The sequence below is a fragment of the Herpailurus yagouaroundi genome, unplaced genomic scaffold (assembly GCF_014898765.1).
Source record: "Herpailurus yagouaroundi ecotype Mexico unplaced genomic scaffold, PumYag 188, whole genome shotgun sequence".
In the NCBI taxonomy this organism is placed as follows: domain Eukaryota; kingdom Metazoa; phylum Chordata; class Mammalia; order Carnivora; family Felidae; genus Herpailurus; species Herpailurus yagouaroundi.
In genome coordinates, this window is record NW_024412419.1 from 30,405,018 (window position 1) to 30,420,308 (window position 15,291).

At 45.1% G+C, this 15,291-nt stretch overlaps 1 protein-coding gene across 3 annotated transcripts in view; it reads left to right on the forward strand.

The window, feature by feature from the left end:
* Nucleotides 1–6,442, forward strand: part of VIT (vitrin) — a 105,355-nt gene extending 98,913 nt beyond the window's left edge. For all 3 annotated transcript variants that reach the window (XM_040496509.1, XM_040496507.1, XM_040496508.1), the window contains 2 exons: nt 922–1,435; nt 5,124–6,442. In XM_040496509.1, coding sequence (XP_040352443.1) covers nt 922–1,435; nt 5,124–5,302 — 693 coding nt within the window. In that variant the 3' untranslated portion in view covers nt 5,303–6,442. The remainder of the gene's footprint in view (nt 1–921; nt 1,436–5,123) is intronic.
* Nucleotides 6,443–15,291: the final 8,849 nt, after the last annotated feature.

Below are 15,291 nucleotides of genomic sequence, written 5' to 3' on the forward strand. Positions count from 1 at the left end.
GTTTTAAAATAAATTGGTAATCTTACTGCTTCATCTGTAGTCACCAGGTCTGTGACTCTCTCTGTGACCCCCGGACAGACAGCGGCAAGGAGGAAACACTTCACTTTAGGAACACAAGCCTGGTCCCTTCCAGGAGCACACCAGTCAGGTTGCTCAATGTTTACTTGTAGCTACCTTAAATTTTTTCTGGAACACGCTTGGGCACAAGTCAATAAATACTCATTTGTCTGGAGGCAGGGTCATCTGGAGGACAGAATTTGGGTTTTGCAGGCAGAGAGACTTGTGTTCCCATCTTAGGGACTCAGGGATGTCCCTTCACAGGCGGCCCCCAGTTTGTTCCTTCACGAAGAGGGGTTATATCCTCCTTTTAGGATGAGGGCAGGGGGTTATGAGAGAATCTCTCCAAGAACTTCTAGCATGACTCCTTACATATGTATGGGACCCCTTGTTGCTGGGTGCAAGGCTGCTCTGGAAACATTTCTTCAGCTATTTCTCACGTATCTTGTTTTCCCCATCAGAACAAAAACTTTCTTTAATCCTCTCATATGTTGGTGCCCACCAGTGCCAATCTTATGGCCGGCTGCCAGTACAAATGAACTGAGGGGCCCAGGGAGGCACAGGTACAAAGCTGAAATGAGTGATTCACCTCTCTCTAAGGATCTGCTTAAGTGATAGCTCTCCCCTAAAGCGGAGAGCCAGCTGAGGGAGTAAGACTGAGTCCAGAGATAACTTGAGGGATCTTTGCCCCAATGAGCACCTGACTGGGGGAACCATGGTGCAGAAAGAGCATTAGGAAGAAGAGTGCAGAAAACAAGAGTCTGTTTGCTTCTTTCTTCGCCTGCCTTGCTGGTCGGGGTAGTGACAACAGCCTGGAGAATGTGACATCTGACGTGGCGAGTGTCCCTTCCCTCTGTCTTCCAGGCTGTGTGCAGAACAAATGGCTTCTACTCGCTCAATGTGCAGAGCTGGTTCAGCCTCCACAAGACAGTGCAAGCCCTGGTGAAGCGGGTCTGTGACACCGACAGACTGGCCTGTAGCAAGACCTGCTTGAACTCGGCCGACATTGGCTTCGTCATCGACGGCTCCAGCAGCGTGGGGACAGGCAACTTCCGCACGGTTCTCCAGTTTGTGGCCAACCTCAGCAAAGAGTTTGAGATTTCGGACATAGACACACGAATCGGGGCTGTGCAGTACACCTACGAGCAGCGGCTGGAATTTGGATTTGAAGATTACAACACCAAGTCTGACATCCTCAATGCCATCAAGAGGGTGGGATACTGGAGTGGTGGGACCAGCACGGGGGCCGCCATCAACTATGCCCTGGAACAGCTCTTCAAGAAGTCCAAACCCAACAAGAGGAAGTTAATGATCCTCATCACTGATGGGAGATCCTATGATGACGTCCGAATACCGGCCATGGTTGCCCATCACAAGGGTAAGCTGGTCTTGCTGACCAGTCCAGTGAGGGACAAGGAGGGGCTGTCTTTTTATTTTGTTTTATTTTATTTATTTATTTTAAATACGTTTTATTTATGTAAATATTTTATTTATATTTGTATTTTTATATATTTATATGCATTTATAAATGTTATTTATTTATATTTATATATTTATACATTATTTATTTATTTATTTATTTATTTATTTATTTATTTATATTTGAGAGAGAGAGAGAGAGCGTGCGCAAGCAGGGGAGGAGCAGAGGGAGAGGGGAACAGAGGATCCAAAGTAGGCTCTCTGCCGTCAGCACAGCACAGCACAGCTGTGGCTGTTTGCATGGCTCAAACTCATGAACCATGAGATCATAACCTGAGCAGAAATCAAGAGTCAGTAGCTTAACCAACTGAGCCACCAGGCACCCCGGGGCTGTCTTTTTATGCACTGGTTTTGTCCACCATTTAATAAAATGCCCAAAACCATGGGGAATGTATTTGAGGTGTTGGTAAGCACTACAGGCCTCTATGAGCAGCAAAGAAGGAACAAGGTGGGGAGTACCACGATGGTTTACAAAGTGTCATGGCAAACCCAAGGCCTGCAGATGACTGGGAACATTAACCCTCTCCTTTGCGCCCAACACTCTGAGGCATTACACACGAAGTTGTAATGCATTAAAAAGGAATTTGACTCATTATTTTAGTCTCTATTGAAGGCCACCAAATTGTGTTAGAAATTTGAAGAAAACTAGTGTTTTAAAAGAAAAGTACTATTTTTTGTAAGTAGCTGCTAGCCAGATGTTGGGGGTTTTGAGGAAACCTCAAAGAAATTTTCATCCAAAATACTTAAAGAGATATTTCTGAATAAAAATTTGTAAGAGGGCAACAGAAAGTTTAAAACTATGAAAAATGAGGGGCACCTGGGTGGTTCAGCTGGTTAAACGTTTGCCTCTTGATTTCAGCTCAAGTCATGCTCTGATGGTTTGTGAGTTTGAGCCCCACATTGGGCTGTGCACTGACAGTGCGGAGCCTGCTTGGGATTCTCTCTTCCCCGCCCTCTCAGCCCCTCCCCTGTTCACTTTCTCTCTCTTTCTCTCTTGCTCTCGCTCTTTCTCAAAAAATAAACTAAAAAAATTAAAACTATGAAAATTGAGCTGTTTAGAAAATCAGTCCCATTAAATGCCTTTTTCACAGAATCAAGTTTAATCACCATTTTGAAAAGTACCACAAAATATCACAAAAATACAAACAACTGGCAAAAACCCAAGTGCTAGTAATAATAGGAAGGATAACCAAAGTAAACTGAGTTGTCTGTGAACACCAAAGACTGGACAGATACATACTAGGGTAGAAGACTCACTCAGGGCCAGGGTTGTCCCCTTCTTCTGAGCCTGCATTTGATTTCCGTTAGTTTGCAGGATATTCAGTATTCTTTAAAGCTGCTTTAATCCTTCCCTAAACAAGGAGGGGGAAAAATAAACAAGCCTTCATGAACCAGCAGTTCTGCCTTCTGGGAACCAAAGTAACCAGACACCAGGTTCAGGCAGAGTCTTCCCAGTGATTTGCCCTTGTAGAGCCTACGGGGGGTATTCAACAGCAAAATGGTAGATGGCCTGCACGTCGGCCAGCAGTCACAGCCTCCCTCGGGCTCATGTCAGCGGAGTGAAGATAAACAGCTGAGACGCAGCCTTCTCAAAGTTCCAAAGTGAGTGGGCAGAGCCAGATGGGCCAGCTTTTGTCTGAAAGCCCAGGGCTCTCCTGCTATCTCCAAACATCTGTCTCCAGTTCATGTTTAGCTCCACTCTTACTCATTTTCCTAAATGGACATCCTTTGGGCCTCACCCAGAGGATATCCTCGGCCTCCTCATTAGAAGAAGTGAAGACTGAGAGAGACGTTCTGGGAAACTTTACAATAGAAGCAAATTATGTGGAGGCAATGAGCATTGTGTCCCCAGGAGTGTCCAAGCCAAGGCTGGCTGACCATTGGTCAGAATTGCCAGTAGAAGGTTCTCTACAAGGGTGGACTCAAGGATCTGAAAAGCTAAATTTCTAATACTGTTTGTGTTGCCTTTATTGGGGGGCAGCCTTTCAATCTTTGTGCAAAACGAGGGCTTAGCCGATCTGAGCCACGTTGTGCAGCAAATCTGTTCCCACTGCCACTTGGCAGCATTCTTAAGCCTAATGCTAGTGTTTGTAGACAACAACATAGACAATATCCAGAGAAAAGACACTGGAGAGGTAAGTAAAGGGACTGGCAGCTTAAATGCAGCTTATCAGTTGAAAAGCAGCTTAGGCCACAGCCATGTGAGGTGTGGATGACTCTCCAATCAGCACAACAGGGCACTTGGAAGATGGTGACATGGGCTGCCATGGGTGGCTGGGTAGGAGAGCCACACCCAGGCTCTCCCCTCTGCTTCATGGCCAAGTAGCTGACCCCACTCTGCCAGCCTGCAGGTGGCATGGGAACAGGCTTTTGCAGAGTAACCTCAAGCTCCCGCTGACCAGCTGCCCCCAACCCCAATCAGGAACCATCCAGCAGCGAGTCTTCCAGTTTTCCCACTGAGGACAGATGCCTAGTCTCTGAGTCTGTCCTCTCCTCCCTAGGGACTCTTTTTCCTCACTGCAGTCCAGAACCTTTAACCCCCCGGCACCCTTCCCCATTTGCATCTAGGCACACCGAGATCCCTCCCTAAAAAATAAAACCAAACTCTTTGATACCATGTTCTGCTCCACTTCCCACCTACCTCCTTCTCTTTGCAGCCAAACTTTTGAAAAGGATCAGTTCTATGTGCTGTGTCCACATCTTCTGTTCTTTTTCACTCTCACCTCACAGCAATTCATCTGGGGTTTTTGGCTTCTACTTACTTCCCTGAAACTGCTCTCACCACTCTACCTATGTCTTGTTTTCTAAATCCAATGTGCATTTTTGTTTGTTTGTTTTAATCCCACATGACCTCCCTGCAGCATCCAATACTGTTGGGCACTTCCTTGTCTTGAAAGTCTTTCTTCATACCAGTGATGGAGCAGACGCTGGGTCACCGTCTCTCCGGGTCCTTGTGCAAGGGCTCCTGTGCTGGGAATGACATTGCATTGTATGGCTTGTAAAGTCACCTTCAAGCCTAAAGTAATTCAGTTCCACGGTTTTCGTTAAGATCTCAAACTGACTTTTGATGCATTTAAGACTGAGGGGAGCCTGGCTGGCTCAGTCAGTGGAGCAAGTTGACGACTCTTGACCACAGGGTTGTGAGTTCAAGCCCCACGTTGGGTATGGAGATGATTTTAAAACAAATACAATCTTTGAAAAAATCAATCAATCAATCAATCAATCAGATTTTGTTTGGCTCTACACACAGGTAGAGCAGGCATGTACTGTGTGATGTCATCTACACGGCACCAAGTTTTACTTGTCCCAAAATACCCTATACTGCCCTTGGACATGAACATCTTACTTATTTATTCCATTTTGTCTGGGTTTTTTCCTCCCAAAGATTCTAAACTCCTATGAGATGGCAGCTCTATCAATTTTGTTACTGTTGGCACATAGCAGGTGGTTATGCTTTGAGGAACACTTCTGATTTTGAATTTGTTTGCATTCAAACACAATAGCCAACAGAGCAACAGTAAGGCAAGGATTCATCAGCAGTACCTTTTCTTGGGCACTTTTGCTTCATCTAAACTTTGTCCCCACAGGAGTGATCACCTACGCAATAGGTGTCGCATGGGCTGCGCAGGACGAGCTGGAAGTCATTGCCACTCACCCCGCCAAGGACCATTCCTTCTTTGTCGACGAGTTTGACAACCTGTACAAATTTGTCCCCAAGGTCATCCAGAACATTTGTACAGAGTTCAACTCACAGCCTCGAAACTGAATTCAGAGCAGGTGAAGCACTGACGGATGCTGCTTTCCCGACTGGCTCTGGGACAACCCCAATGCATTATGGGGCAGTAAGGCGTGTAGGGCTTGGACAATGGATGTGCTGTGATTGTTTTCTGCCTGTGTGGTTTTTCATACTTTGAAACTTGGAGTGAGAAAGATGATCAGAAACTTATAGAGTGAGGCAAAATGATACATCATTTTGAGGGTGCTGGGGATTTACATTTGGTGATTATTTTCAAAATAAATGTTCAGAATCGAGTGCAGAACTTAAGACAGGCTTCACTAGAGCTTTTGTGAGATTTTTTCCATTTTTATTTCTAATTACAATTCTGTAACCCTCAACAAATTTCATTTTTATCATAACAATAGAGGAGTAGCTTCATTAAATGTTTTAAAGGATTACATGCAATCATTCTGACCATATCATGGCTAATGTTCACAGGGTTTATGGCAGAACCACCCTCCGCTCTTCTCGTTTCTCAGAGCACCTGCTATGCACCCACCCCTGGCCCATGGTAACAATACAACCATGGGGGTGCAGAGAAAGTGTGGCAGCAGCATAGCCACTCCTGATTTACCTCCCTCCTCTCTATTATCTGAGTCACTGTGTACCTGCATCCTGTAGCGTTAGGAGTTGAGGAACGGCCCTGGAGGACCACGGTGATCTGGCCTAACAGCAGTGCGTGAGGCTGCTCTTGGCCTGAGCTGCACCTTAGACTCTCTTAGAGACTAAAATGCTGGCTCCATTCCAATAGCTATGGAATCTGGGTCTCGGGGGGTGGAGCCTGAACACCAGCATTGTTTGAAGAGCTCTCTGGCAATACTGCTATGCTGCCATTGATTGAGAACCATGAGCTGCCTCTGAGGGGTCAGTGTTATAGGTGTTTCCTGGGAGAGCCCCTGTTTGTGCCTGTTGCCTTGTGTCCTATTCAGTTTTACCATTTGCACTGCATTTGTCGTTAACCAGATATGATCATTAATAGTTGCATTCAGATAAGCCAGGATGGGGTTTGGTTGAGCTCCACTTTCTACTTCCAGCTCCTGCCAAGGACTCATCTGTTAGGATATGAAATCTGTGTGTAATGGGTGAGTGTTCCAAAGAATCCTTAATAAAGATGACTTACCTGACAAATTGTGTTTCATGAAAATGTGTGTTGAAGGCTGCTACCATGAATGGCGGCAAAAAGATTATACCTGTGTCAACACTTGGGACAAAATATTTAACATAAACAGTTTGAAGATATCTATTTAGCAGAATTTGTATCAAGCTTACCAAATTTCTCGGTACCTGGAGAGACAGTATATTGTCAACTAAAAACATTGAAGTCTACAGGGAGGAATCAAGTCATTAATTGTCAGCAATTTCAAATTCTTTAACCCTAAATTTTACTTCAAAAGCAATTACAAACAGATTTGTTCAAAAACCTCCAAATACAAAAACATTTTCAAAAAGGAAATTCTTTATAAAGATACCAGTGACACACACAATTAGTGAGAACTTCAGCTAAGAAGCTAAAGAAGTTAAACAAGTACAAGGAAGTCTTACTCTGCCTATGTTTTTGAATATGCAGATAATCAATACAAAACAGTTTTGTTTAATGTCTCTTCAATGTACATACATAAAAATATGTACACATACAAGTGTTTTTAAATTTTTTGTCTTTTTAAAAAAAATGTTTATTTTTGAGAGAGAGCGCGCATGTGCAAGAGAGCATGAGTGGGGGAGGGGCAGAGAGAGAGGAAGACAGAGGATCTGAAGTGGCCTCTGTGCTGAGAGCAGAGAGCCTGATGCAGGGCTGGAACTCACGAACCATGAGATCATGACCCGAGCCGAAGTCAGACGCTTAACCAACTGAGCCACCCAGGCGCCCAGTTATTTTTTAATTTTTGAAGAAAAACTTATTTTTGGAAAATAGTTTTTGAATATAATTATTTCATAGGGGCCTTAATATAAAAGCCAATTTTTCATCAATACATAAATATTTGCAAAAATAATATAATCTAAATCACTTTGGTGTCCTCTTTCATTCACAATACTGTCCCAGTTTGGAAAATAAATTATATGATCACTCTAGTTTAGGTATCATAGTTTTCAAGATAAATGAAACTTCTCCAAGTGGGCCCGTTGTCTACATGTTGCCAACAAATATTTGAGTGTATGTGTGTGGAGGAAGGGAGCATCAGAGGTGAGGTCGTTGAGGAACCTGGAGACTATGGAGTTGCCAGAATCATCTGAGTGGATGTTCAAATCGCCAAATTTGGTGGCGTGAGTCAGGATGGAGAGACCAGTAGTGAGCCAAGCTTCACCATCTTCGGCGAACGAGAGGTGATCCAGTTGGGAGAAGACAGCAGTGATGAGGGTGGAGGGCTGAGGTCAGATCTCCAAGGGAGCTGGAGACATTGCAGAAGGAAGGAGGGAGACTGGAAGGGCAAAGGAGGTGAGGAGCAGGCCTCTCCCCACCCTAGGCGTGAAGATCAAGGGATGAGAGAGCACGAAGAGCCTCCCCTTAGGGTGCAGATGAGCAGGGGCAAGAAAGCCCTGAGGCTTCTGGCAGCTTGCTGGCAACAGAGAGGAGTGGCCCCATGATGCAGTGGGCAGGCTGGCGTGGGAGTGGGCTGGGTCAGGTCAGGGTTGCACAGAGCAGTTTGGAGATAAGGGTCCTGGTAGTGATGGATGATGTGGGAAGCTTGGAAGTAAATGCTACCTTGCTCTACCCAGACTGTGCCCAACACTGCTGGGGCCAAGCCAGAATCCGAACACTGGGAACAGAACCTTACAGACAATTCACGTCAAGCCCTCCAATGGCAAAAGAGAAAAACCAGTCTCGAGGAAGGTCATGCAGATACAAAGGGAATTCAGATCTCTGTCTTCCAACTGACTTATTTGACTGCCTTCCTGAGTGGGGGAGGGTTAGAAGTTAGAACCCCCACCATCACCTCCATCTCTCTTTCTCTCTCGCTCGCTCGCTCGCGCGCACACACACACACACACACACACACACACACAATCTAGGTCTGCCCTCTGGGCTATGGTCCAGCCTTTGCAGAGCTCCTGGGTCCTGCAGACTCAGAGCCAATCTCCTAAGGCAACTTTAACTTTCATTCCGTGGTCTCAGCAGAAAAGCTTCTCTGTGTCCTTTCTCCTCCAAGGCAATCAAAACAAGCCGAGAAGGAGCATCAGGCCAGTTTCTCTGGGTGCATGTGATGTCTAAACTCCACTTAACTTAATTTTCCCACCTTTCAGGAGTTAGGGCCCTTTGAAAGAAGTTTCTTTGCTAAAAGTTTTATAACAAGGCTCTGCTAAAAATGTCCAGCCAAATGGACAAGGTTCAGGGTTCAGATATTTCTTATTTCTCTGGGCTCCTTAAACCCTTTTGAATAGGACAAAACCTCCATGAAGCAAGTTTTCCAGCAACAATCTCAAGGGGCTGGCCTGGGTTCATAAAGAAGACAATGCTTCTGTGTGCAAAGATTTTCCCGCCTCGCAAAGGAGTTTCCAACTAAGAATGTTATTTCCCCCTCACAATCCTAAGGAAAGTTCTCCCCTTAGATTACCAACACATAAATGTAGTAAGTAGGAAATATGCTTGAAAGCATGAATTCAATTACTTTGGAAAGAGACATTTATTCAACTAATGCCTTTGAGGAATTCACAGTCCAGCGGGAAACACCACCAAATGAACAACTAAAACCATGTAATTACTATCATGGGATCATGCACTAAGTGCACGGTTGGTGATTGCAAACAACCTTATGAGAAATGAAATCATACTAGTGCCCGACAGTTCGTGAGTGTTTGCTCTGCACTGGGCACTATTCTGCGGGCTTCTCATGTATTAACTCACTCATCTTACCCCTATGACTTGCTGAGAGAGGTACTATTATGCTCGATTTACAGACCATGCAACCAAGGCATGGAGGCGTCAAATAACTTGCCCAAGGTCACAGAGCTGGTAGAGGCAGATCTGGGAATTAAAGCCAGACAATCTGACTCCAGGGTCTATATACTTAACCACTTTGCTTCTTGTTAATGGTGGCTACATAGAAGGTTCTCTACCAAGCTTAACAGTTTAAAGTATATGTATAATTCTGCAAAGTGTGCTCCCAGGGTCTATTAAATGTACAAAGTGAAGAGTCTGTTAAATGTCCAAGGTACACTGCACTTCTCCCCATTCCTACACCTGATTCTGTGGCCGGCCACCTTGCCCTCACTTAAGATGAGTGATTTTTTTTTTTTTTTGAGAGAGAGAGAGAGAGAGAGAGAGAGAGAGAGAGAGAGAGAGAGAGACAGGGGTGTGGGAGGGGCAGAGAGAGAGAGAGAGAGAGAGAGAGAGAGAGAATCTTAAGCAGTCTCCATGCTCAGCAAAAGCCCGACACAGGGCTCCATCCCACAACCCTGGGATTATGACCTGAGCAGAAAATCGAAAGTCAGATGTTCAACCAACTGAGCCACCCAGGAGACCTGAGATGAGTGATTTTAACCTATTATCCGCAGTCCCTGTAGCTCCCTGAACACACTGGGCTTGCCATCCTCTTGTTAAACTCCTCATTATGCTTCAAGTCTCAGGCCAAATGCCACCTCTTCTTTGGAGCCCTCTCCGATTTGCTCAGATAGATTTAGACTCTCTGGATACAAAATCCTCACCCATTTTCCAGCAACCTCCTGAGTCCCTCTCTTTAGGGGACACAATTCACACATGTCACTAGGGACATGGAACACAGGAAATGAGAACTTTGAATGTAAAGCACCCAAACAGTGTCAACCCCTAATACAATGGCGCTGGTAGAATGGGAGGTGGAGATATTTCAGGAAGAGAGAAGCATGATACGATGGCAAGAGAAAAAGAGGATCTAATTCCATCCAGTCTGCACCACTGTTTAGAACTCCCTTCCGACGTCTACTACTGTATGTTACAATCGCTCTTTTTCTAGGGCTAGGGCCAAAATCCTCTCCAGGGACCCACCCACAGGGTAACTCTTCTCCTCACCTTCTGCTCTCACTTCTGCAGAAACGGAAACCCTTTTTTTAGTTTACCCTCTTGAATCTCTTTCAACAAACATGTTTTCTTCCAACAAACACCTATCATGCACCAGGTATGGTAATAGACACCAGGGTACAGACATGATGAATAAGATCTGGTCTCTGCCCAAGGAGCTTAGAGGCCAGTGTGGGAGACACAAAGATAAACAGCTAACATCTGACTGATAGGATAGTTGACAGGCACGCTTGGGGAGGCTTCCTGAGCTGGGTTTGTCTGTTTTAGCCAGACAAAGATGGAAAAGATATCCCAGCAGAGGGAATGACAGGAGCAAAGGCAAGGAGGCAGGAAGCAGCAATGCACAGAGACAGTGACAGCATGAAATGTGAGGTGTCCAGGAACAGAGCTGGGGAGCAAGGCAGGGGCCAGGCCACAGGAGGCTGCATTGGTTAACACTCTCTCAGTTGCAAGTAACAGGAACTCAATTCACAGTAGCTCAAGCAAAGGGGCAGTTTTTGGAAGGAAACTGGAGTAACTCATGAAGTCCAGGGTTAGGGAGGCAGCAGTCACAGAAAGGGGAGGAAGGTCAGGAGCAGAATAGGAGAACCAGGCAGCCCTCTCCCTCTGCTCTCCTCCAGAAAGATCTTCATCTGGAAAGTGTTGGGCAACCCTGCAGAGAGGGAATAGAGTGAAGCTTCCTGCCCATTAAGGATTGACCCCCTGCAGCAGCCTTCTTCAGCAAGGCCACTCAGGAAACCACACCGATGTGGCTGGCTGGGGACAAGCACCCCCACTGTTCTTTCTGATCACCTTACAGGTAGTAACCTCTTGAAGTTCCTTCATCAAGTTGTTTGGAATGCTAGTGACTGTGTGTCCACAAGTTCCTGCATTGGGAAAGAACCAACGACAGGCTGAATAAAAGCCTTCCAGCAGTGCGGTCTCCCTCTGTCTTGTTTAGAAGTTTTACCCCAGAGGGGTGCCTGGGTGGCTCAGTTGGCTAAGCATCTGATTTCAGCTCAGGTCGTGATCTCACGGTTCCTGGGGTTAAGCCCCACGTCAGGTTCTGTGCTGACAGCTCAGAGCCTGGAGCCTGCTTCAGATTCTGTGCCTCCCTCTCTCTCTCCCCATCCCTTGCTCATGCTCTGCCTCTCTGTCTCTCTCTCTCTCTCAAAAATGAATAAACATAAAAAAAATAAAAAAATAAAAAAAAGAAGTTTCACCCCAGAAAACCAATGACTGTCTTGCTAAGACTTTCACTTCCTTCTGCCTGGATGGCTACACTTACATTACTTGTTTACAGGCTGCAGCCTTCGAAGACTGTTAAGACTGTCAGAGAGGCACGGCACTGCTTCCGGGATCCACTTCTGTTTTCAGTAGGAAGGCCTGACCAAGGAGAAATGTGCTGTTTAAATAACCATCTACATGGAAAACAAATCAGATTGAAAGACCACAGTTTCAGTGCAAGCTTTTTCTTTCTCTTTCTCCTTTCCTTCTTTCCTTCCTTCCCCCCTCCCTCCTTTCTTCCTTCCTCTCTTTTCTTTTCTCTTTTCTTTTCTTTTCTTTTCCTTCTCCTGTAATTGAGAAATACTGAGCTTAGCTTTATTCCTGCCATCCCTTTTACACAAACGGGTCCTGCAGGCTAGAGGCTGCCCAAGTAAGCAAATCCTAAACTCGGCTTGGCAGCTGAGGCTTTCTTATAAAAAGTACAATCCCAGCTGAATGGCTTCTTTCTGTGCCTCCTCTAGTTTCACACTCAGTTGAGGTGAGCAGGGTATATTCAGGTTAATGGCAAATTTGAATCTGGGTTCTCAACAAAGAGCCTTTACATGGCTGCCCAGGGCACAGAAACAGGGAAGGTCTGGAAGCCATGGAAACTGCAAACACCAAAACCAGACCCCAAATCAATTTAATTGTTGTTAGCCTGACATCCCCAAGGCATCTGTAAACCTGTATCCTGATATTACAATATCGATTTTTTTTTTCAATTACCCTAATAGTCTGCAAGTTTCTCCTTGAAACCCCAGTGAAAGGGAGTTTCTTTCCAACCTCAGTAGGCGGGGGTGTGTGTGGCATTTGAAAGCCAAAGAGGGAACAGGGGCAAGTCGAAGGCTACAAACCACTGTGGTAATAACTGTCTAAGATATGCACCAAGCAAAATAAATGAGCAGACAGAAATTTCTAAAGGGCAAAGCGGCAGTACAGTTTGGTTCTCTCCTAAGAGAATACCCTCATTGAACCAGTAGACAACCAGAGTGTGGAAACCACAGGGGACCCTTCCAGCTCCTATGACCTACATGCAAGGCCTGGAACACCCACAGGCCTGTTTCTCTCTGCAGAGAGGGGGCATTCTCCTGAAGTGAAAAATCAACCTTTTCATCTGGGAGCTGCTCCCATCCTGGACATCAAATGCTGGTGGAGCTGTGGCAGCCTCAGGGGGGAGGGAGGGATGCCCACAGGGGCAGCGGCCAAGAGTGTCCTGGCTGGACCACAGGCTTGCTCATGAGAAGATCTGAGACAACCCTCAAGACCCCAGAGGTCTTGGGCATCCTCTGGGCATCCTGCAGCATGCCCATGAGGATAGCCAGTACTACGGAGCAGTTATGTTCCTATGATTGCCTTCATACCCACAGGCTGAGGAGGCCTAGGGATATTCCGGTGACAGAAGGAAAACCAACCGTTGGACATCAATGACAAAGTCCCAACGTGCCACCAATTGTGCTAGCAGATTTATATTCACCACATCATGCCTAGGACTTACTTTCCACCTGGGCCCTCCCTAGGGTTGAGCCATAGCTTATAAAGAGAATCCACTGCCCTCTGGTATTGGTGTCCTGCCATGCACGTTGATGTCCCATGGGACAAGAGAGCCTATGTAGTAGGCTGTCTTAAGCCACTTGGGCCATTTGTGTCCTTACCTGCCAAACCTGTTGCAGTGTGGCAAGCCCACCTGGCCCTGGCAGTAATTGCGGTTGCCTGGGGCCTGCTGGCCACTTGACAGCTGCTGTTTTTTTCAAGTTGCCCTAGGAAGCCCTTCCTACCGCAGTATCACCCTCAAAGAGGTTTCTAGATGCCCCAGATCTTGCACACCCACAACAATGCCAAGGCCTACCCCAGTCACCTGTCCCAGTTGCAAATGCTCTGCCACGGGTTGGGGAACTTTTTCTTCCTAAGAGCAAAGTACAGAACAAAGAGTTCTCTTTTCAGATATACACATGTTTGCAACCACACCACCTTCACCACACTGGGTTGATACCCTGAAAGCTTTGGGCTGGGATGGTACATACGTTTCGTCTGGGTGTCTGGTAGGAGTGACTGCCTAACGAAGCATATGAAGAGAGATTCTGAGGCCAAAGGGCCCTTAAAGAAAGAGACACTAAAATCAATTCGTGGTATCTGTCACGGCAGTGGGATGGGGGAGTTGGGATCTATCCATCTCCGTAGTTTAAAGAGCAAAGCTGCATCTTGAAAAGCACACTTGGGGAATTAAAAGGGAGCTGTTTTAGATGTTTGCTCCTAAATGTGGCATTGCCTATAAATTCTTTTGAATGAATCTCATCATTTTCTGGGAAAAATTAGGAATGGAGAAAATTAGTTTTATTTTAGTGTGACTCCTTTCCTAAGAAGGTTTCTAAATAAATCACCTGGAAAGATTCAGGTTATGAATGTTTTTAAACCAAGAGGTCTTTGTAATGTGTTGCTTTTGGTTACCAGGTCCAGAATTCTCCACAGCAAAGCTTCTTGCAGCAGGCTGGACACTGTGAGCAGCTACCCTAGGTTTGCTGGGGTGGGAATAGGAAAGAGCTGAGAACCTGGCCCTCCTGAGGGGCTTTCAGATGCCTGCTACTATCTTTACAGGACTTAAGTGGGATAAGAGATGTGAAGCCACCATTTCTTAGAGGGAAAAATAGACTCTCAGAGAATCTCTTGTCTGGGCCCACATATTGGATAAATGGCTGGTTTAAACGCAAATCTGCCTCAAGAAAAAAAAATCATTTAAGTAAATAGAACATACTTTAAGTAAATGCAATAAAATTATGCACCAATATTTTGGGGGGAAACAATTATTTGAGGTTTGCTACCTATAGAAGAAAACAGAAAGCCAATAAGCTGAAAAGCCATGGAACAAAATAAAGTGAAGATACGAAGAAAGCTCAAAGTTATAAATTCTGAATAAGAGGGAGGATGAGAGAAAGATGTCTAACATGAAGTCGGAAATACAGAATTATTTGAAGAAATATTGTTTTCAAACTTTCAGGCATATATAGAAACTTCTCAAATGACTAGATAAGAACAAGTTTCCTGGATGAAAAAAGAAATCCTGTGTTTTTCCCTCACTGGAGAACGCAGATCTTACTTGCTTTTAGAAGATCAGCCACCTGCAGAGATGGTAGTGGGTGTTTCTCATTACCCAGAGACCTTTTTTGTCATCTTCCTTGGGTGTGAGAAGGCATTGCAAGTTCCTGCCTCCACCTATTCAGGTAGGAGCTCCCTGGAGAACCTGCCAGAATAACCATTTTATTCATCTTCTCAAAAATACAGCTTATGTTTTCATTGACTTTCTCTTCTGTTTTTCTGTTTTACATGTTACCGATTTCTGCTTTTATTTCCATCATTCCCTTTGTTCAACTAACTTTGGGTTTATTTTACTCCTCTTTGTCTAGTGTCTTAATGTGAAAGCTGAGGTCATTTAATTGAAAGCTTTCTTCTTCTCTCATATAGGAGTTCAGTGCTATAAATTTCCCTCTGAGTACTCTTTATTTTGTATCTCACAAATGTTGTTGCATTTTCATTTTCATTCAGATCAAAATATTTGTTCACAATATTTTTAATAGACTTTATTTTTTTTAGAGCACTTTTAGGCTCACAATAAAACTGAGCAGAAAGTATAGAAATTTCCTATATACTCCCTGCCCCCCACCCTCCACAGCCTCCCCCACTATCAAGATCTCATAGCCAGGTGGTACATTTATCAAAATAGATGAGCCTACTCTGACACAACGTT